Source organism: Gekko japonicus, unplaced genomic scaffold, assembly GCF_001447785.1.
Source record: "Gekko japonicus isolate JY-2015 unplaced genomic scaffold, Gekko_japonicus_V1.1 scaffold2107, whole genome shotgun sequence".
Classification (NCBI taxonomy): domain Eukaryota; kingdom Metazoa; phylum Chordata; class Lepidosauria; order Squamata; family Gekkonidae; genus Gekko; species Gekko japonicus.
This window is the reverse complement of record NW_015168109.1, coordinates 13,059-36,494: the sequence shown is the minus strand read 5'-3', so window position 1 is coordinate 36,494 and position 23,436 is coordinate 13,059. Positions and strand designations below refer to the sequence as shown.

The window sequence follows — 23,436 nt, the reverse complement described above, 5'->3', positions numbered from 1 at the left end:
CTGAGATTTTGGCCATAACAAATTGTTCCCAAAGCTTATCATGCCACAGAGTCAGTGTTGGCGGATTTGGGGATTTCCAGACCGCCGCTATTGTTAGTTTAGCTGTTGCCAATAATAACGACGTGAGAGTCTTCCCTTCTTCTCCCGTAGAATCATCCCACTTATTCAGTAGGATTACCTCTGGGACAAAGGAGATATTTTGGTTGGTGATTTCATTGATACGCTTAATTGTCTGTTTCCAGAATTGGCTAATTGTCGGGCAGCCCCACCAGCAGTGGATATACGAGCCCAGTTGCCCGCATTTCTTCCAACATGTGGAGTCGTGGGAGTTGTTCATTTTGTTGAGTTGTGTTGGGGACAGGTACCACCTCGTGAGTAGTTTAAAGTTCTGAAGTCGTAGGTTGAAAATCGTGGAGTTGTTCATCGGTGAGGCCCAAATCAAGTCCCAGTCATTATGATCCCATTGCTGGTTGAGATCCTCTTCCCAGCGGAGCTGGTATTTGTGCTTTGTTCGGGCTTCTGATGACAGTAACGTCTTATATATAATAGACAAAGTCCCTTTAGACCGTGTTGGATACATCTTTATGATCTTTTCCAGCGGTGTCAAATCTCTTCGAAACGTGTCTAGACCTGCCAGTGTTTCGATTAGATTTTTCAACTGCAGGTATTGATGCCAGTGCGTTGCTCTGCCCACGCGTTGGTCGAAGTAAAGCTTATCCATCATTGACCCTTGGTGAACCAGGTCACACAGCCTATTCAGATTTGCCCCTGTCCAATCCGCGAAAGCGTTCGGAACCATGCCCGGGGGGAGCCAAGTCTGATGCCGGTATGTCGATAACTGAGAGACCCCAGATGGAAGCAGGTCCTTTTTTTTAAGATCCCAGATTTTGATCCCGGTCCTCAGAAGCATATTGTGCTTGATGTTCCTAGGCCTAAGACCAGGCCTCATCCATAGAGTTTCTTGTAGGCTGAATGGATCTACGTACGACTCCTCTATCTGCATCCAGGGCTTACGAGACTCGTTGTGAAGCATAGGTACCACCTGCGCCAGTATTGAGGCACAGTAATAGCTTCGGATATGAGGGAAATTTATACCTCCTAGACGAGAGGGTAAATGCAGTACTTTACAGTTTATCCTGGATTTCTTGCCCTCCCAGAGAAAGCGCAATATTGTGTTTTGCCAGCTGGTTGTGTCCTTCACTGTGATGTGTATTGGTAAGGTTTGGAAAAGGAAGAGAAATTTCGGTAGTACAAAGCTCTTCACTAGGTGTAACCTGTCCGCAAGAGTTAGTAGCATCGTATTCCATTTTAACATCTCCTCTTTTACTGCTTTGTGGACCCTATGGTGATTGTGTTTTGCTAAGTCCTTGAGATTGAGGGGTATAAAGACTCCTAAGTGCCTCCAGCAATCCGTGACCCACTTAAATTCGGAGGACGCCTTGATCACCAATTCCGTTTGTTTAGTGATCTTGATAGGGTATACTTCTGACTTCGATAGATTTATCCGAAGGCCTGAGATTGCAGAAAAGTTGGACAATATACCGTTTAAGGTTTCAATGGACTTAGCCGGGTTGGAGATGTAAAGTGTGAGGTCATCCGCGTACAAACTGACCTTGTGCTCCTGTCCTTTGATATAAATTCCCCTGAAGGCTGGGTCGGACCTCAAGCTCTCTGCTAGGGGTTCGATAGCCAGAGCAAAAATTAACGGGGATAAGGGACAACCTTGCCTGGTCCCTCTGGAAATTCTGAAAAAGCGAGAGTTAGTGTTGTTGATCCTAACTCTTGACCTGTTGTTACCGTAAAGTGCCTGTATTCCTCTCACGATCATTTCCCCAAACCCTAGTCTTCTTAGGAGTCCCAGCATATAATCTGTCTCCACTGAATCGAACGCTTTTTCAAAATCTAGTGCCAGGATAAGTGATTCTTCTTTAGTTCTTTTCCCGTTGATGATCATAACCCACATTCATCCCACCTAGATTTCACACACTCCAGCCCCCACCTGTAGGTCTACCATTACATTATCTATTTCAGCGGAGCAAGCACAGACAGCAACCAAGGTCATCTCTGAGAAGGGAGGCAACTTAGGAAGAGTTACGCAGCCACTACAACAAAGCCATTCTCACACTCACACACTCACACCCCGCAGGAATTCCCAACACCCACTCAAGACCCCTAACAAATGTAAGTCATGGCAAATGAGACACCAAGTTTGGCAGTATGTAGTATGCATACTAAGTTTCTGAGTTCTCACTTGTACCCAGAATTGAACTTTATTTGTCTTGGCACTGGCCTCAAACCTCGTTCCCACATCTATTTGCTACCTCCTGTATTTGTATGCTAATTTACTACCATTCACAGATCTTTCTTACATCCAATCTCAGCCATAATCACCCAGTACTAATGCATCTTGACTCTAAAGGGCCCTTCCTGACAACAACCCCCAAACCACCACCTATAAATAATGGTTGAGGAAGTTCTTTTCCACTGTATCTGAGGAAGTGTGCTTGCATACAAAAGCTTATACCATGAATAAAACTTTATTGGTCTTAAAGGTGCCACTGGACCCAAACTTTGTTCTTAAGGGACAGTGCTGCTGAGCAGAGGAAAGACCCTACAAAAGCACGCAGCAAGTCAGATGTTCTGTCTTACTCTGATAAAATTTCACACAATGGACAATTTGATTCATAAGCAGCAGATTTGATTGTATACCTGTTTCTGATCTCTCTGTTTGCCCTCCAGCTTCTCTTCAAGTTTATATGAGGCTCGCAGCCATTGTGTGGCCAAGCGTCGGATCCTTTTCTTCATGAAGATCAAAGACTCCTTGCCACTGCCAATCAGCTCCAGGAGGTAGGAGATCTCTCTCTGAAAAGCTGCCTAAAGGGCAGGGGAAGAATAACAGACTCTTGCTGTTAGTGCACAGCTCAATGACCTTTACAAAGAGCACCTGAGCTCTAGGTCACATTTCTTTTGCTGGGACTAGATGACCCTGGAGGTCCCTTTCAACTCTATGATTCTATGATTCCATTGCCTGCCAGGCCCTTTGGAAAAAGTGGAAGAAACCTCCTGATTTTCAAATACCATATTTTGAGATATAGGACTACGTTCAAATCTGTTGGGTTTTGGCACTTCCAGAATGGCATTTGTTCCGCTAGGCAAATTACACTGGTTCTATCGCTGGTCTTGCAAATATGCCCCCTCCCCACACCTCACTTTCTACTGCAGAGACTTTCTGGGAGAATCTGTTGGGCTTGTTGTATGCCTGCCTTGCATTTTTCCCCACCTCTGGAAAAAGTGAAGATTCTCAGGTTTGACCTTTGTCTTGTTGGGTTTGGGCACTGGTTCTGCTGGGCACATTGCACTGGTACTGCTGCTGGCCATGCAAACATGCCCCCTCCCCACACATCACTTTCTACTGAAGAGATTCTCTGGGAGAATCTGCTGGGCTTGTATGCCTGCCTTGCTTTTTTCCCACCATTGGAAACAATGGAGGATGGGGGCACCCTCTTTGGGTGCCCATAGAATTGGATCCCCTGTTCCAATATTTTTGAAACTTGGAGGTTCTTTTGGGGAGAGGCTCCAGCAGCTACACTGCAAATTTGGTGCCTTTACCTCGGACCCCCTCCCCCCATCCCACTGAATATACTCTAAAAGATTTATAAGACTAAAAGACTATAATGGCCCCACAGGGTATAATGGAGCCAAAAAATTCATGATTCCCTAATTAATTGAGGTTTCTCTTATTGGTAAGCTGAATCACATAAGAGAATCTGATTCAGTATAACTAATGCCTGAATCATGCTGAAAAGACATGATGCAGGTATTAATTTGGCTTCGAAATGCCAAATGCACATCTTTAGTCCCAGCTGGACAAATGATTCATCATTCCCCTGTGATGCTGCAGCATGAGTCGTAATTCTTAGGGTCCTTTAACGTTTCACTTTTTGGAAGAAAATGTACAATAGTTATACAATTTAAAAATAAAACATATAAGATGGGATGTCTGCAGCATCCATGGGGATTGTAGTCAATTCTATCTTTAAGAAAAAGCAGAGTCTAACAAGAGAACAGAGGGCTTTATCTAATCCTCAGTGTGATTTCTATGGTTGTGCACCTGGTGTCTATGGGTTAGAGCTAGGCAGGGATATCTGGGTTAGTGGCCAGATTTAGCTTTTTCTACACAGGAGAACAAATGGACATGAACACACATGAAGCTGCCATTATACTGAATCAGACCATCGGTCCATCAAGGTCAGTATCATCTACTCAGACTGGTAGCTGCTCTCTTGGGTCTCAGGTGAAGGTATTTCATATCACCTACTGTCTGGTCCTTTTAACTGAAGAAGCTAGAGATTGAACCTGTGACCTTCTGTATGCAAAGTGGAGGTTCTTCCACTGAGCCACAGCCCCTTCTCAAAAGGAATGAATCAAACACTCAAAATGGAAATACTCAAAAGCCAATGGAGAAACATTTCAACTTCCATGTTCAATAACAGAATTAAAGGCAGCCGTTCTTCAGCAAAAAAAAAAAAAGTAGGATAGTTGATCTCCAGGAATTTGCATGGAAAATATTGATGCAGATTGTTTCCAAGGGATTCTGACATTTTTGTCATTTTGTTTTTACTATGTACATTCAAAATCCCAATAAAAAGTTAATACATAATTTCAGAGACAGCAAAGTGGAGGTTTTCTTGCTCAGAAAGCTGCAGCCCAATATAAAAATCTATTGTATCATGACCTCCCTATGGGCTGAATCCTCTGTCCCTCAGGAACAGCATTTCAGGGGGAATTTGGGGCTGCAGCAGGAAGGGCAATTTCTGCCCTCCATGAATGGAAACCCTTCTGTATATGGAAACACTATGTTGGATCCAAGATTCTGCTGCTCAGTTTAGACTAGACCTCTAAAACCAGTAGGGGACAAGAAGGGAGGCCTTGCTCTCCCTGGGTCCAGCAACATGACCAGGCAAGCACAATTTTCATCTTACCCTTCCCTTCATCCTGGAGCAGCAGAATGCAAAGTGGCCATGGCTTACTTCAGCCATGCTTCAGCTTGGCATGCAGAAAGTCTCAGGTTCAACCCCCCACACCTCCAGTTAAAAGGAACTGGCAGTAGGTGATGCGAAAGTCCTCCCCCTGTGACCCTAGAGAACCACTACTAGTCTGAGTAGACAATACTGACCTTGATGGACCAATGGTCTGATTCCGTATAAGACAGCTTCTTGTGTGTATTCATGTGCAATGGGAGATTTAAAAAGGAACCATCTATCTCCCCCACCTCTTGAAGGTTCTTACCTATTGGTCTTTTTGCCACAGATTTTCTCTGTAATCCACTGCTATCATTGGAGAGCACTTAAAACAGCTAAGAAGCAAATAGTTTTGACTCTTAGGGAATCCATTTGTCTGGCCCAGTGTGTCAGTCTTACCAGCACTCTGGGTGATGGCTTAGTAGCAGGTGCAGCTCCTGTCTGATTTCGCCAAGGTAGCACAGGGCAAAACCACTCGACTTCACTGAGGTATATTAGGAATGAGCATTCTGTGCCATCCACACCAAAAAATGCATAGCAGGGGTCAGACGTCCACCTTGCCCTCATCCACTGCAAGACAAAAGGAGGGTTAGTCAGGTAAATGTTTGAAAGTCAAATAATAAAAGATACTCTCTGGGAGTGTGAACAGTGTCAAGATATCATAAGTTTGTTTAGAGATCAAGGTTTTTCCATGTTGCATTACTGGCAAATCACAATTTCAGCTAGAAAAGGTAATCATAAAGAAGGTATTGAAAGAAAAGTATGATCCTTATTAAGAGGAAAACATTAAATAATTGCAGGGGAAAGTCCAGTTTTCAGAACAGAGTAGCCAAAATATATCCAGTTACAGAACCAAAGGGTTCAACAGAAACTGTAAAGACTACTATGATTAACCATAGACATTGATGACATTATAATGATATCTGCTGATGGCATCCATCTAAGAGACAAATATCTCTACAGCTAAGAATCAGAAAGTTATACTGGTTATTATTGTTGGAATATGCAAGGTCTATCGTGGATAGATAAAGAAAATGACAAGAACCTCCTGTAGGGGGTAGCAGAGGGGACAGCTAGTTAACGTAGTGAGATTAGGGACTTCCCACTATTATCAAATAGTCACCTTCCTGTTTCCTGATTGGCTCAGTTGGGGTTTTTCCTGCTCCTGCTAAGATTTCTTTGTTACTGACTCTCTTCTAGCTAGTTAGGTTTCTCTTTCTCTCTCCTCTTTCCTACAAAGTTTGTTCTCTTCTTAATAAATCATCTTTATTCTTTATACAGCTTGTATTCCACTTTACTGCATATCTACACTCTGCCAATAGTTACCTACTAGATAGGCTTACAGAAGACAACTATTGGATATGGAAGGAGAGAATAAAGAGTCACCTGCTTGAGACAGGACTGTGGCATGCTATTCAAAACCCCTGACTGGGAGATGATGATTCAGCAAAGCAAAAAGCCTGGGAAGCCAACAACAATAAGGCAAGAGGAGCCATGATAAAAGGTTTGATTGATAGAGACTTTCTAAGAGTAATGCAAATGCAAACTGCTAACACTGTATGGTCTGAATTAGATAGACTCTATGCGAATTTGTCTCTAAAAAGGCAGCTCTACATACAAAAGAGACTGTTTAGCACTAAATGTCAGAATGTGGTAATTTGCATGACCACTTCAATGAAATGCTTAGTTTAACTCAACAGTTAAGAAGTGCTGTGAAAGAGATTGCAGACCGGGACTTTGTTGTGTTGCTGTTAATTAGCCTGCCAAAGTCTTATGAAATGCTGTGTCTCATATTGAAGCAAAAGGAAAATTGTCTCTCGCAGAAGTAATAAAACAACTTGAGCAGACATACAAACATAAACAATTTGAGAAATTCAACAAGAAAGTTGAATCAAATGTTGATCAATTAGCTCTATATGTAAACAGCAAGAGGAAAATAATTTGCCATTTATGTGGAAAACCAGGGCACACTAAAAGAGACTGCAATGCTTTTAAGCAAAATGGCGCCTTTCCAAAAAGAAAAAGAAAAGGGGAAAAGTCCAAGCAGCCACCATTGAAAAAGTGTTTTATATTGACTCAAGGAGCTACCAAAAGTCACACTTGGTATTTAGATAGGTCATGCACAATGCGCATGTGTGCATATAAAGACTTATTTGAGACACTAAATGAAGAAAGGAGAGAGACATTCAGTGTGGCAGATGGCAGACCTATGATTGCAAAAGGGATTGGCTCAGGAATAGTAAAATACTTGAAGCCAGTTTAGCTTCCAGTTTCTGACTTGGGCTGCTTGGCTGTGTTGCTGTTTGCTCTATGAAGAATTCTGTTATGTCCTGGCCCCGGCATTGACTGACCAAGCTAGAAACCTAGAACAAAATATAGTTAGGATCCTGGAAGGAACCTATAGACCAGGGGTCGCACTGTAAATAGCCTACCACGGAGAGTGTGTGTGTGGGTGGTGGTGGTGGTGTGCACAGATTTAAGCAGGGCTTCAGTCCTGTTAGGGTTGTCTTGTGTTTGCTGGAATCACTAATAAACTATGAATTGATCACTCACACGTCTCGAACCCAGTATATTGCAAATTCCTTTTTAAAATTGTTTTTAGCTGGTGTTATCTACTGGTTTTATTTTCAAGATCATTGGCTTGATCAGTTTTATTGTGCCTTTGGCAGCCTCAAATGTTTTTTTTTCTTTTTGTTTTGTTTTTGCTGGCTGAGTGTGGGCATGCATTTGCAGCTCTGCTCCACTCTGGAGGACTACTGCTTTGACTGATTTGAATTGATTTTGGCTTTCATTTTGAATAGCTCTTCTTGCTATTCTCTTTTTTACTTTCCCCCTCATTCTGGTCAAGGGGGGGAAGAGGGGAGCTTTCCCCCCCCCATAAGTGAGAAATGAAAGCTCTGTCTGTGGCCTTATCTCAGGCATTCAGCTTGTTAGCTGAAAGATTTACTGGCTTTTGGTCGGGAGTAGAATGAAGTCAGGAGAGTGAGAGGATAGCTCTGTCTTGCCTCTTGCTATAATATTGTATTTTTATAAATAGGGAAAACTGAGCAGGTTTTATATAGTTGCTTAGTTTCTGGGTGGTAAGGGTTTTATGTAGGAAGATATAAATCCCTTTTATCCTTATAAGAGTATTTTAGTCTGTTTTAAATAGTTTTAAGTTGTTTTATACTGATTTTAAGTTGTATTATTTTTAAGTTGTATTAAGTGGTTTTAAGTAGCATACTGAATAGAGTGAATAGATTTATATCAGGGATTACTAAAATGGGTAAAAAGTGGGCCCGCCATTTGACTGGTGATGATTTTATCATGAAACCAAAACAAAGCAGAGAAGAGGACTTTTTAAAATTAACGTTTCTCCAGTTTCCCTAAAAAACAGGTTTGACCCTTTAATGCAGCAGAACCAGGTGGAGGTTGAGGAACTTGACAGATCCCACCCTCTGAACCAAAATGATTCATTTACTTCAATGGAGAAAGGTGATATGGTAATTCCTGACGAGAACGTTGGAAAGATCTCAGTCTGTTGGCACCACAAACTGCGCTTATAGCTTTTATATAATAATCATCATTTCAAGAAAAGGACTTACTCCCCTTCCCTCCCAAAAATAATAATGTGCTCCTGGCGAATAACCTTCAGATTGTAGTGACTGTCTTTCCTTTCAAAGGACAACTGACAAACTGGTGGGGAAAGTGGAATACTAAAAAAAAATTGTCCTACTTGTTAGATATACAAATTTCTTCTATTAATCTAAAATTTACTGAAAAAGTTACAAGGGCCAATTCGGGAAGAGAGATATACAAGAAGCGGGGCCCGCGGGGGGGAGTGTTCCCTGCGGCTCCTGAGCCACCAAGGCTTCTCTCTACCCCCTGTCGTGGCCCACAACAGCAACACTGGCAAGCCCTGTGCGGCTCCAAGGCCCACCCCCCACGGCCCCCCCCCCCCCCCCGCCGCCGCCAAACACAAACCTGTGAGAGCTTCAAGCAGTCAGATGAAGCCATTTCCCCCCCTTTTCCATCCTCTCTATCAACTGGACTTAGTGGATGCAAAACTCCTTCAAACATTTTGTGCCTTACCTTTTAGGAAAAAGGCAATATAATTGCCCAGTTCCAGAAATTACAGCACACACTAACGTAAATTAACCAGGATCAAAACCAGCCAATCTACCTTTTTGTTATTATTAGATGATCCATACTGGTCTCCTGATAAGAATATGAGCCAATCTTTAACCTGTCCCCTAGATGCAATCAGACTAGTAAGAAGCCATGTGATCAAAGCCCAATAAGAGGGAAAATCCCTATTCGTCTTGAGCCAAAAATCATAATTAATTCAGGGAATACCCCCATGTTGCCAGCACTAGATACTTTAGTAGGTAAAAACTGACTAACTGGGACTCCTGGAGTTCATATTCTGACTTGCAATATAGCTGGCTGGGCCTCAAGACTCTGTTGTAAAGATACCAAAGCTTTTTATGGCTACTTTTGATATTTTAAGGGGCCGTGATGGCTTAGAGGTTAAGACACTGAGCTGCAGACCGGAAGGTCTGTAGTTTGGCAGTTTGAGACCCTAGTGCCACATGATGGAGCGAGCTCCTGTCTCTGGCCCCAACTCCTGCCAACCTAGCAGTTTGAAAGCAAGAAATTGCAAGTAGACAAATAGGTACTGCTTTGGTGGGAAGGTAACAGCGTTCCATGTGCCTTGGCATTTAGTCATGCCAGCCACATGACCACGGAAACATCTTCGGACAGCACTGGCTCTTCAACTTGGAAACGGAGATGAGCACCATCCCCTAGAGTCGGATTCGACTAGCTTTCAAACAAGGAAAAAACCCTTCATATTTTACTTCTCCAGGAGATCTGGTTAATGGACAAACCTATCTTTCCTGGTTTTCTCACTCTCTATCAAAGAGCAGTTATAGGTCGGGGGGGGGCAGGCTACTAGTTTCAACTAGTTGAATATAGGACCTTGGGACCTCCTGGTGACAGATGATCTGATTACTGCTTTTTTAATTAACGTTGGATGATTTGTGAGTTATCCTTTCCTCTGTTTACATTCCTCCATCTACTCCTAGTATAATGATTCAGAGATAGGACCACCTGAGAAAAATTGTCAACTGCAGACCTGTTTTCTGCCCCCCCCCCCCCACTAGCGGGTGATTGTAATGCAAGGATCGGCAGTGACGACTATACACCTTTCTCTAAAGTATTAGGCCCTGATAATGATGATTTTCTCAGCCCAGCTTGGCATAATAGGAAATCTAAGGACAATGTAATAAATAGAGGTGAATTGGAGCTGTCTAAATTTGCAATTCAGAGAAACTTTATTCCATTGAATGATTACTTACAGGTTGATGGAGCTGGTGATTTCACTTATGTGAGTGCCAAAGGAGCCAGTGTTATAGATTACATCCTGGCCCCTCTTGAATATCACTCCCACTTTGAGTTCCTAAAAAGTAGTGATTACATGGGAACTTCTTAGAAGTGGGAGAAGTATTATAATATTAAATTCAACTTTGTGCATTTATGAAGAATAATATAGAATGATTTACAGGTTTTAGCCTTAAGTACTTATTAGCGTATGGAAGTTTGAACCCAGCTGGAGACTGAGAGCCCCATCCTAAGACAATAATGCTGCAATATCACAGATACTGGAACCATGACCCCACCACTAGGATATTCTCTTTGGATAACAGTCAGGGGAATAAAAGACCTAATGGCAAGATGCATGGAGCATAGAAATTGCACTGGAGTTCCCAGTAACCCCATTGCAACCCATCAATAACACCCCTATGACAGGTAGACAGGAGAGCAGCCAATGAACTCATGCTGACTTGGTCACATCCCCTGGTCACTACTACCCACATACAGAATACAGCAACGGAGGGAACAAAATGAACATACTGAAAGGAGGACTCTCATGTGACCTGGAGACCAAGCCCTATGAGGAATGTTTGAGGGACTTGGGAATATTTAGTCTGGAGAAGAGGAGGCGGAGGGGGGATGTGATTGCTCTCTTTAAGTATTTGAAGGGCTGCCACTTAGAGGAGGGCAGGGAGCTGTTCCTGTTGGAAGCAGAGGATAGGACTCACAATAATGGGTTTAAATTAAGGGCAGGAAGGTGCCAGCTGAATATTAGGAAAAACGTTTTTACAGCAAGAGTTGTGCAACAGTGGAATCAGCTGACTAGAGAAATGGTGAGCTCCCCATCACTGGCAGTCTTTAAGCAGCGTCTGGACAAACATTTGTCAGGGATGCTCTAGGCTGGTCCTGCATTGAGCAGGGGGTTGGACTAGATGGCCTATATGGCCCCACTCTGTTATCTATGATTCTATGATTCTATGATTCTATGATTCTATGATTCTATGATTCAGTAATAGTTGTGGAAGGGATACATATCTGGGAGCCATGTAGATGCAGGTTTTAGTTCCCTGCTATGACAGTGTTTCCTTTTGTCAGTCATTCACACATAATGAAGGCTGTGCCAATCATGCTGCCACCATGACTCTACCATTCCCTTCACAGAGGCCACTCTGATAGAATGCCCAAGACCTATACTGCAAAAGGTCAGGTTGAGGGAGGGGTAAGGAGTACCAGGCAAGGGAATGAAGACATAAGAGTGGCAGCTAGAGAACAAAAAAAGTGCACAGTTAGAAGACATTCTAGTCAATTCCTCAATCGCTCACTAAGCAAGGATAGCCAGACATAACACAAGAAACAGGGGGTTCAAATCCCACCAAAGGGAATGCCGACCATACAGCAAACCTTATTTTTCCCCACCTTGCTAGGAAGCTTGTTGGGTGACCTTGGGCCAGTCACACACTCTCAGCCTAACCTAGTTCACAGATTGTTGTGAGGGTAAAACAGAGGATGCGAGAATGAAGTAAACTGTTTGGGATGACCACTGAGAGAAAAGTGGGTCATAAATGAAGTAAATCAGTCTTTTTTAGTCTACAACTTGCTGAGCAGCAAAATAGACCAGAGAGGACTAGAACTCACACTGCACACATTCTGGAGCAGTCCTCTTACCTCTCACTTAACCAGACACACAGCTCACATATACAACACAGGGCATTACGAATCTCCAGCAGCCCTGCAATTATCACCAGCCATATATGCCATGAAGGACTGCACAGAAAGATGTAGCACAGGCATCCCATTCCCAGATTAAATTCCTCAAGATGGTCCTGAAAGGAATTCCTGGCACAATTTTTGGTATCACCATACACAATTACATGGGATGGCTATGAGTGTGGATTGGCTGCCTCATACCTCAGTCTCTTTGGTTGGCAACCTCCTGAGCAACTTTCCTCTACTGTACTCAGAGTGTTCATTACCACCCGCAGCTTCCATGCATCCAAGTAACCTTTCTGCTCCATCACTCCCTGCTGCCCGCCCCCGCCCCATGTGGACTGCATACCATGCAATGGCATGCTGTGGTATGGAGGAGTAGGAGCCTCCTTTTTCCCCTTGCAAGACCATACCTGTGCAAACTTGTGGCTGGCATCCTCATATCCAACTACCAAACAGCTGAGATTAGTAATGAATATTTACTTTGGAAGTAAACCCCCCAACCCACAATTTGCACAGTGTTTTCTTCCAAATAACTATAAATAGAATCTCAAGCTAAATATATTATTCTTTCAGGCAGGATCAGTTGCTGGGTTTTGTGTTCACCACAATAGGGTCACATCACAGATGACGTCAGGGATATATTAGGGGCAAGGAGTGTATAACCCATTCATTCCATCAGATGTAAAAATTATGTGATTGTCATGCAGCTGGAACACATGTTTAGAAGTCACTCTAGCACATATGCACATAGAAGCAGAACTATGTGTGCTGAATGACAAATTGTATGAATCATTGGGTGCTTTCTTTCCCCTGGCCCAACTGCTGGCATAGCATGTGTTCAGACGTCTCGTAAAATCAGTGGCAGCATTAATCAGCTGTTTGGGAAGGCAGTGGAAGAGGGCTGGATTTCATCTCCACCCCGTCAACAGCTGAGTGGCACAATAGCTGATGATCTGAGAGAGCTAAATATGCCTTTGAATAATTAGAACCTCTGCATGCTTGCATGCTTTCTTGATTTTCATACAGTACACACATATGTACCTATTCTCTCCCATCCTCACTTCTTATGCAGATTTAAGTTAAAATGTCATGTGTGAAATGGCTCTAAAAAGGTCACTGAATTTACTGTTCACCTTTTCTGAACCTTTCATCTAAAATGCAGAAGGAACTCTGATTTGATCTTCAAGCTTATCTCTTGCAAAGCTTATCTTTCTTATCATCACTGCCAGTCACCATTAACTGGCACATTAAGAAATGAAGAATGTCGATCTCACCAAATGAAAGCAAAGTGGCAGAAAACCAGCAGAGGAAGAGCTCAGTACTAACACTGGTGTTCTTCCACTCAGAGGGATAAAGCAAGCATCCAGAGGCAGAAATTTAGCAAGGTTCCCAGAAGGTGATTCTGCATGCAAAGCAATAACCACAAGCTGCTCCATGGAGATCTATCATACTCAGTAATTGCTAATGCCGGCCTCTTCCAAACTTAAGTATACAAATGAATCCACTGAAGAGACAGTGCTTGACTCCCGATATGTAAAACACGCCAGTCATCCAGACAGGAGATCGAATTACTGCCCCCCTACAATTAAATTATGCTTAAAATTTTAATCCCGCCATGGAAGACGACAGGAGAAAATGACTGTTTTGTAGCTGGGACAATCTGAGCAATGTAAAACTTGTGTTTTATTAATGTGACAGTTAATTTCTTTTGTCAAGCAGCAGGATCAGTAACATATAGGTTTAAATAATGTCTTCAGTGGAGAGATGCATGGGTTTTAAAAAATTACACATTACTTCCACTGTTAAGCCAAGCTTGTGTATAGACACAGAGCCAAACTGGATGAGATCATATCCTTATGTCCACCATGAGGATACTGCTGCCATTTTAAGGAGATTTTAAAAGTGCTACGTGGGCCCAATCCGGATCAGGCCCATGGCAGGCTGAGGTGCTCTTGTTGCTCCCTCCCTGAGCTTTTTCCAGTGCTGAAAAAGCTGCTGGGGGGCATTTCAACACTTGAAAATGGGGGGACAAGAGTGCCTCAGCCTACCATGCTGCAGCATTTTTAAATCACTTTAAAATGGCAATGGTGTCCTCTGTTGGAAGAGAAGGGCCATATGCTTTCTCTTAGTCTCAGCCTCTGGGGGAGGGTTTACAAAAGAATAGACAGGCAAACTGTGGGTTTCCTTCCTGTTTACTCTTCTGCCTCTGTCCCTTTGATGTGTAGAATGACACTTTCAGGGAATTGCTTCCTTCCGTTCGCTCCTCTCTCACACACACAAAGAAGGAGTGTGTTGCTCTTCCATCTTTGCACCATGGATGCAACCTCCATCTGCATGCATTCAGGTAGTTAGAATACGTACCTATCAGGGATGGGCACCAACCAGGAAAGCAGTGGTTCGTTTGATTACACAAACCATGAACTTCCATGAATTTTTCCTGTTTCCCAAACTGGTTTGTGGTTTGTTCAGTTCGGGAGTTCGGGAGGTGGTAGAACAGTCCCCTTGTGAGATAGAGATGCCAAGCTCACAGGGAGCCTTCAGTAGTCTGTCCTAAACCCGCCCCCTAAATTTGGCAAAGCTTGGATTTTGGATGTCTAAGTTATACCTCCCCCCAAAGCAGGTGCCCCGGGAAAGCTTAGCTCTAGCATCCCCTTAAATCAGCCACGCAGCAAACAATTCTTCCTAAATTGCTCTCACATGATGACTAACTCCTCTCTCTTCCTGCTGCAAAGTGAAAGCAGCTGAGTCAGGGTGGTGTGTGTATGTATGTGTATGCACACACATGTATACACATACATGAACTGCTCCCATAGAGCAGAATAAGAGCTCCATGGTTAGCTCCCAGAGCTTGCAATCAAGCTATGGAAAACTGCTATTGGTGTTTCCAGGTCTCTCCACAAGTCCACCCCCAGTGTTGCCTAGGAATTGATTGAATTGGTGCCAGGCTGTCTGGAGAACGAACCACTCTAATGAAAAAAAATGAACCTCCATGGAAAAAGGTGGTCTGTTTTTGGATTCGGGAATGATGCAACCAAATCAACTGGTTCAAAACAAATTACAAACCAGTCTGGTTTGTGCTTGAACCATGGTTCGTTTCTCAGTTTGTGTCCATCCCTGGTATCTATCTCTGTCTCTCATCTATCCTATCTAAAATGGAGTTCACTAAATAAAAAACTCTTTATTAGTTTTGAAATTGACAAGTGGCTCTGTGTAACTCGCAACTTTGCTAGCACACTTAGAACAAAGAGAAGCTGTACTGCGTTTAGCCTTAGTGCTACAATAGGATACAGATTACTGGTTTACTATACCAGTGAATCTATCTTTCATCCCTGTAGTGGACATAAATATGCTGTTAGTTTGGCCCACATAGGTGCACGAAAATACAGAAGCCAGTCAAATGCCTGCTTTGTGTTCAAGATTATACAGTGTAGTGTGCTATGCAAAATATGTACTTGATTTAGAACCAGCATCAGATTATGATGCTTGGCTTTCCCTAGCCCTGAGATAACACTGCAGATTAAAAGAAACCAAGACAATAAATCCATTGGTGCTTTCCTTCACCTGGCTTGCCTATGAATAATTCAAATAGAACTAACTGTGACATTAGTCCATTAAGCACGGAAGGCCGGGCAATCTAGTTGATCCTTCACACAAAGAGTTCTTTATCCTCAGTCCACCGTAGTGAATGTTTGGGTTTGATGTTTTCATTCTCTGAACCCAATCTGTTGTTTTACCCTTTTAAATGGGAAATAGGAAGTTCTTTCCTGTTTCAAAAGTTCATTTACGAAGAGAAATACAGAATTTACCAATACAAATATAGAGGAGGGGAGGGAACTGGAGTACCATCCAGCTGTTATATGATCTCATAGCTGCCTTTCTTGAAGGCCTTTTCATACCTGAACTATCTTGTCTTAGTAGTTTGGTTTATTAATGCTATATTTGTGGGAAAGAATGTGAATGAAAAAAATTCCTCCAGGCTAACATTTTTGCCTGATAAAATACTTCATCTTGGCCTTGACATTTTCTATTTATTTATTTAGATTTATATCCCACCCTCCCCGAAGGCTCAGGGCGGCTAACAGAGGCATAACGCCAAGTAATAACAATAAAATAATAAAATACTGACTAAAAATACAGAATAAACTATTAAATAGTTAAACAGAATTCATAAAAACATTTTCGGTGCTCCCCTACTCACTTCCGAATTTTAAAATCAAGATGGTGTTCTCGATGATATGACTACATAACAGTACATATCCCCACTGTTGTCCCCTAGGCATGTCCCACTCCCTCCGATGGTACCCGTACCAGCAATGGCAATGTGCGGAAATTATAGGGTGTTGATGGAACAGTGGTGGCGGCGGCTCCTATTCAAAAGCTTGGTGGAAGAGCTCCGTCTTACATAGCTCCGTCTAATCATAACATGCATTCTGAATCTTACTTTACTCACCTCTACTTTTCCAGAGCAGTCAGGATAGTTGGGGTCCCTGGGTACCTCACACTGGTCTCGTCTGCCTTCCACTGCTTCCACTGTTGCTGGGTATAAATATATATATATATTTAAAAAGTGCTGCAAAATTCACATGGGAAATGTGTTTGTGTGTGTAAAAGGCAGGCAGGCTAGTTCAGACTTCAGATTCTGGTACAAAAAGTGGCTTGCTCAGAATGTCGGCTTTCATTTTTTAAAAGAGGATGTTTTGTGGATCTCATGCATACAGAAACAGGCAGTAGTTAGACAGAAGGTTCTGTGCCTGTGCTGTGGGCCTTCTATGGCATCTGGTCACCACTGTGGAAAACAGGATGCTGGACTAGATGGACATGGTCTGATTCAGCAGGGCTCTTCTTATGTTCTCATATTTTCAGTTCTATATTAGAGCTAAGCTAAATATTCATGGCCTTTGAATTTCATTTTGGAATTTGCATGTTCAGTGATGGAGATTCTTCATTAAACAGCTCTAACAATAACACGACACAAAAAATAAATAAAAAGTCTTTCTCTGCTTTTCATCCACATCCTGGCCAGTGATCACCACTTAGACAGAGCTGCCTAAAAGCCTCCAGAGGCTCAGAGGAACTTAATTGTGTCTGAGCACAGCTATGCTTAACAGCTCAGGGAAACTTCCAGATCTTTGGAGTATGGAAGCTATGTAGTCCATGAGCTTATCTGACTAAGCCAGAGGTCATTTCGGGGGAGATCGCGGGGGATCGCAGTTCCCCCGGGTGAGGTACGGGGGGAGAGGCACATGACGAAGCCCCGCCCCTGCTTCCGGCCCAGGCTCCTTATTGTCTGGGCTGACACCAGAGGTGCCCCTTTCAGTGTGGGGAGCCTGGTGCCCATGTGTACCCCTTCAACCCAGGTACAGGACCTCCATCTTCGATGGATTTAACTTCAATCGACTCTGCAACAACCATCCAGCCACAGTGTCCAACACCTCAGCCAGATTTCCAGGAGCGGAAGACAGATGGCCATCCATTAATAGACAGAGGAGGGTGTCATCAGCATACTGATGACAACCCAGCCCATAGCTCCAGACTAACTGGGCAAGGGGGCGCATATAGATGTTGGATAACATTGGTGAGAGGATCACCCCCTGCAGCACTCCACATTCTAGCGGGTACCGCGGGGAGACCGTCTCACCAAGCACCAAGTGAGGAGACCCACAAAAAGTGCATCCCAGTGCTGCAACATTTCAGTGATGGAAGGTGACTGCATTGAAACAAGCAGTCATTCTCACTGGGGGCACCTTCCTCTTTGTTCTGCCTTGTGAGCATGTGTTTGTGAGTATGTGTTTGTCTGGTCTGATCTCCTCTCTCTGCCTCTCTCTCCAGCCTGAGAAAGCTGTGACCATGTCCCCCTCTCACTTTGCATGAAAGTAGACATACTATTGATGCCAATGGTGCTTTGTTGTTAGTCGCACAGTAGAGTCCGACTCTTCGCGACCCCATGGACCACATCACGCCAGGCCCTCCTGTCTTCCGTCATGCTCCGGAGTTTGCTTAATTTCATGTTCATTGTATCAATCACACTGTCTAACCATCTCATCCTTTGCTGTCCCCATCTTCTTTGGCATTCAATCAGGATCTTCTCCAGTGAGTGCTCCCTTCTCACTTGGTGGCCAAAGTATTTGAGCTCCAGTTTCATTATCTGGCCTTCCAGGGAACAGTCAGGGTTGATTTCTTTTAAGATTGACTGATTTGATCTCCTTGCCGTCCAAGGGACTCTCAAGAGTCTTTTCCAGCACTATAAATCAAAAGAATCTATTCTTCGGTGCTCGGCCTTCCTTATAGTCCAACTCTCGCAGCCATACATTACTACTGGAAATACCATTGCTTTGATCATATGGACTTTGTTGACAGGGTGATATCTCTTGACAGGGTGTCACTGCTTCCATGACTTCCCCTTCTATTTGCCAAGGAGTGATGGAGCCGGATGCCATGATCTTAGTTTCTTTGATGTTGAGCTTCAAGCCAACTTTTGCACTCTCCTCTTTCACTCTCAGCAATAGGCTCTTTAGGTCCTCTTCACTTTCTGCCATTAGAGTGGTATCGTCTGCACATCTGAGGTTGCTGATGTTTTTCCCAGCAATCTTAATTCCGGCTTGTGATTCATCCAGGCTGGCATTTCTGGTGCTACTCTCATGTAAAATTCACCAGATCATCTATTGACCCTTTGTACCTTTCTCCCCAGTTGCAAAAAACTACTTTTTTAACATTATTTTTATGTTTTCCATTTTTAAATGTCTGGAGCCAAGTGATTGAGCAAATAAATGATCTTTTGTGATTCAGAGTTGCTGTTTGAGATCCTACTGAACTTTACACAAGTGTAAATGGGGCTACTCCCATGTAAGGTAGGTGGACCAAATTGTTCTATGAAAAAAAGCCCACAGGAAATAAGCTCACAGAAAAAAACCCATGGTCATAAACGCTCACAGGGGAAAATGCCCATACAGGAAAATGCCCACATCAAAATAAGCACACACAGAAAAAAAGCCCACGTGGAAAGAAGCCCACATGAAAAAATGCCATGTAAAGCACCATAAATATTTATAATGGTGGATACCCATTCATCTCCACTTATGAGAATGAACATGTCATATTCACATGCAACAATCTGTTTTGTGATTTTATCAATTATAATCAAATAATTTTGCTATGTTGTTAGCAAATTACTTCATTACTATACAGAAGTGGCCTGTATGAAGAGGGCTTTAATGCTCTTGAGTGTAAAGGCTTGGACGAGAAAATGCAGGAAATACAAGTGACCATTTTGTTATCAATGAACTTTATTAAGAAGGAAACAATAACAACATAAATTAAACTCTATATAGAAATACTTTAAATAAAATTAAATACTTTAAATTTATTAATTTACCATTTGTCAACCTTTGTAATGTTGGTATGAAGTAATTTCTAACGTAAAGATAGAAAGATGCTAAATTAAATTATTTATAGACTGTCTAGTATACACAGCTCTTGAACAACTATATTGTTTATAATTCTTCTAAAAATTATTATTATTTACTTATTTTGTTATTAAAAATTAAAACCATAAGATAGCACTAAAATAAGTCAATTTCCTAGCTCGATTTCTCTTTACTTGCATTTTAACAAATACAGTGTGGTACACCCTGTGACCATGACAAAAGACTACCTAACCCTAACATTAAAAGCAACAATTATTTAAAAACAACATTTAATAACAACAAAAATAATAATAATTTAATAACAACTCAGATATAATTCTTCATTGCAAATTAGCCAATCTCCTTAAGTAATTAAGTTTGTTCTACCTGCTCATATTGCTGCACAGAACTGGCAACCATGTAATGTAGTGCCATATATTTCTTCTTTTTCACCTCTAGGAGACCTGCCTGTGCATTAGCCAGTGTTAGTTTATGGCAAGCCTCTGCAGTCCATCAAACTGAGACCACACACTGGGATGACTGCAGTGGAATAGGGAATTAAAAGCACTACATGAAATGGTTGCCACTTCTGTTATTATTTGTTATTTAATGTTATCTTATGGTTTTGTTATCTTATGGCTCTAGAAAGAGGCTCTGGGTGGGTGTCCTAGCCTTGAGCACTCAGTGTCAACTTGCTGTGGTGATCTCAGCAGCGTACAATGACACAGAGTCCACTGTTTTCTCCAGGGGAACTGATCTCTGCCATCTGAAGAGCAGCTGTCATTCTGAGTGATCTCCAGCTCTCACCTGGAGATTGGCAACAGTGGATCCCCAGGATGAAATGTCTGGTTTGGAGGGTGGAGCCTATGACATTGTACCTATCTCAGGTCTCACCCCTCCTCAAACCCCACCCTCTCCAGGCTCCACCCCTCAAATATCCAGGAATTTCCCAATCTGGTGTTGGCAACCCTATCTCCTTCCCAGCCAACCATCAACCTGCCTTTATCTGCCCCTCTGACATCAGCTTTCCATCTCCCTCCCTCCACCCTCTACCCTGCTCTGAAGCCCTGACTGCTACTCAGCTGAGGCCTCTCCACTCCCCAAACCCTGGCTTCCGTAGACTTTGGCACAAAATCTCCAGGAATTTCCCAACCTGGAGCTGGCAACCCTAGTCAGGAATGGCCCCTGTGGAAAAAGGGGACCCACTCTCAGCCCTGGGAGTCTGAGCAGTCATTCTGTGGTTCACAAGCCCCTGTTTTTGCCTTCCCACCCTGCCTGGTGGGGCTATTTCCCTTTCTTACATGCTGCCACCACTCACTGAATTGACACAGCCTTCCTAGAGGGACAGTGAGACCCTCTGGCTGATTCCCCAACCTTGGGAAGTTGGTACCACAATCTTTGGGCACCCCTTAGAGAGTTGGCAACCCCTCCAATTTGGGCTCATTTGAGTTCCCTAGCCTCCCTTTGCCCCTGGTAATGTGCTGAGCGGGGAGGACTAAGTGGTCAAGGCACACCAGGTCCTATTTAACTCAACAAGGTTTATTTTAACTATGTACAAGTTAAGCGCAGAAAAGAAACATGAGCATATTAACACAACCTGGGCAGAAAATAAATGCTATTTAAAACACCATTCCTCTGTCCCCTACACACCCTCACTATCTCTGGAGGTTGTGGGCCTCAGGATGGGTTTTGCTTTCTCCCCTCCTGTTGTTGTGGAGAAACCCCAGCCCTTCACCAGACTGGTCACTGGTACTGTTACCCTCCTGGCTGTCCATGATGGTTTATAGTGGCCTTGATGCCCTGGAGTTTGAGGCAACAGGAGCCCCCCACCTGTACGTTCCCTTGAAGCTGCTGTCCACGCTGATCCAAAGGCTGAAGACTAGGCTGAGACTGAACCCCTCCTCATGGCCAAAGCCTTTATCTCCCTGGCTCTGACCCTGGGCTCATATTTTCCCACCCTTTTTCCCTAGTGCTTCTGGGAAATGTAGACAGGCAAATACCCCTGCAGGCCCCTGTCTGGAACTACAGGACACTTACCCTTATGGGGAACCATTATAAACACCAGGTAAATGCAGTTTCGTTACAGCCCCAATGAGTTCCCCACAAAGGCCTGGAAAGGACTTCATTCCTTTGTCTTTTTATTGACAGAACCAAGCTTGGTTGCCTAGCTACAGTCACTGAGGGAAACGTTAGTCCCACAGGAGCCAAGCAGGAGAAGTGTCTTCGTCAGGAGAGACAGCAGTTTTGGCAGTTATTCTGACAGGGAACAGTGGCAGTAGGTGAGGAAGAGGAGCAGACCCAGCACCCAGCACCCAGCATCCAGCCAATCGCACGCAAGTACTCTTGAGTGACAGTTGATGGGCCAATGGCTGATGGAGTGCACAGCACAGCCAATGGGAGAGCTGGAAATGGCCAACGCATTAGGAGAATTATATATATAAAAGATAAGATTATAATTGATAAAATCAAAACACAAATTGTTGCATGTGAATATAGGAAATATCTGTTCATTCTCATAAATGGAGATGAATGGTTATCCACCATTATAAATATCTATGGCGCTTCACATGGTATTTTTCCATGTGGGCTTCTTTCCGTGTGGGCTTTTTTCTGAGTGGGCTTTTATGTGTATGGGCTTTTTGCTGTGTGGGCTTATTTCTGTGTGGGCATTTTTCTGTGGGCATTTTTCCATGTGGGCTTTTTTCCTGTGAGCATTTATGACCGTGGGTGTTTTTTCTGTGGGCTTTTTTCCAGTCAGCTTTTTTCTGGACACCAGAGCGAATGAGGCTGAAAACCTCCACTGCCTACTACACCATTGAGTAGGATTAGCAGTCAGTTAAGAGAAAGATACCTTCCCAACTCTATCTATACTAATGTAGTTAAAGGAGTAGTGGGACATATGGATGAGAAGGGAGTGCTCCTTCCCTGAATTTCCTTCAGCAAAGGGCCTTATTGCTTCTCTATTATATAGCTAGATTGTGCACACAGAGAATTTTCTCCAAGTTTCACAGCTTGGATGATGAACATTAATACTGCCAAGAATCGCGTAATAGTACATGTTCCAAAGAAGGGTCCCACATTCAAACAAGAGGCCAGGACCAACCTCTGTGGAACCCTGTCTCATATCGTCCTTCCGATCATACTCTAACAAACACACATTATGATACCATCTCTTCTGTTTTAGAAACTAATGGTAGTCTTACGTTTTCTGTTTACTAGGCTGTTGCGTAGAATCTGATCCACCTTCATGGCAATGTCTGAGACATTCTGAGCAATGGCCTGGATCCTCTCCATCAAACCAACTGTTGGGTCGAACCTGGAAAGTAAGTAAATAAGATAGCAAAGCTATGATTCATTTTTATGCAGCATCTAGACTTGTCAGAAAGAGTGAAGAAAGCTCTCTATGCTGAAACAACAGTCCTCTGAAATTGCAAAAAAAAAAAGATTATTCTGTGGATGTGCTTGAGACCATTGGTCATGTGAACTAAATAAATTTATTGATTGATTAGGGAAAAAAAGATTGCTAAAAGGAATGGCAATGGCAGCCAGAGGAATTATTTGGGAGAGAAACTGATGGATCATAACTCCCACAGTGTTTCATCAAAATGACTCCTGGCTGCAACAAGAGCTTTCATTTGGAAGGGCAACAGACCCAGACCCCCAACAGTTTCCTAACAACATACAAATCCACACTGTCAGTTCATTCTTGCAGTTTGATAAACTATGGATCTGCATTGCTCATCTGAACTTTCCCACCTTAGAAGGAAATCCTATGTCTACCCACCTTGAAGCAAGTGGGTATACTATATCTCTATCTCTGTCTCTCTCTGTCTGTCTCTCTTGCTCTCTATGCATGCCTTGTATTGGCACTTCCCAGTTCTCACATTGACTGTGCTGTACACTCTATCAGCTATTGGCCCATCAACTGCCACTCATGAGTACTTGTG

At 43.1% G+C, this 23,436-nt stretch overlaps 1 protein-coding gene across 1 annotated transcript in view; it reads right to left on the bottom strand.

Annotated features, from left to right (window-relative positions):
* Nucleotides 1–22,805, bottom strand: part of MGAT5B (mannosyl (alpha-1,6-)-glycoprotein beta-1,6-N-acetyl-glucosaminyltransferase, isozyme B) — a gene marked incomplete at its 5' end in the record, with an annotated part of 154,185 nt that extends 131,380 nt beyond the window's left edge. Inside the window, 4 exons of the mRNA XM_015414819.1 lie at nt 2,710–2,874; nt 5,421–5,591; nt 16,537–16,610; nt 22,693–22,805. Coding sequence (XP_015270305.1) covers nt 2,710–2,874; nt 5,421–5,591; nt 16,537–16,610; nt 22,693–22,805 — 523 coding nt within the window. The remainder of the gene's footprint in view (nt 1–2,709; nt 2,875–5,420; nt 5,592–16,536; nt 16,611–22,692) is intronic.
* Between the last annotated feature and the right edge of the window lie 631 nt (nt 22,806–23,436).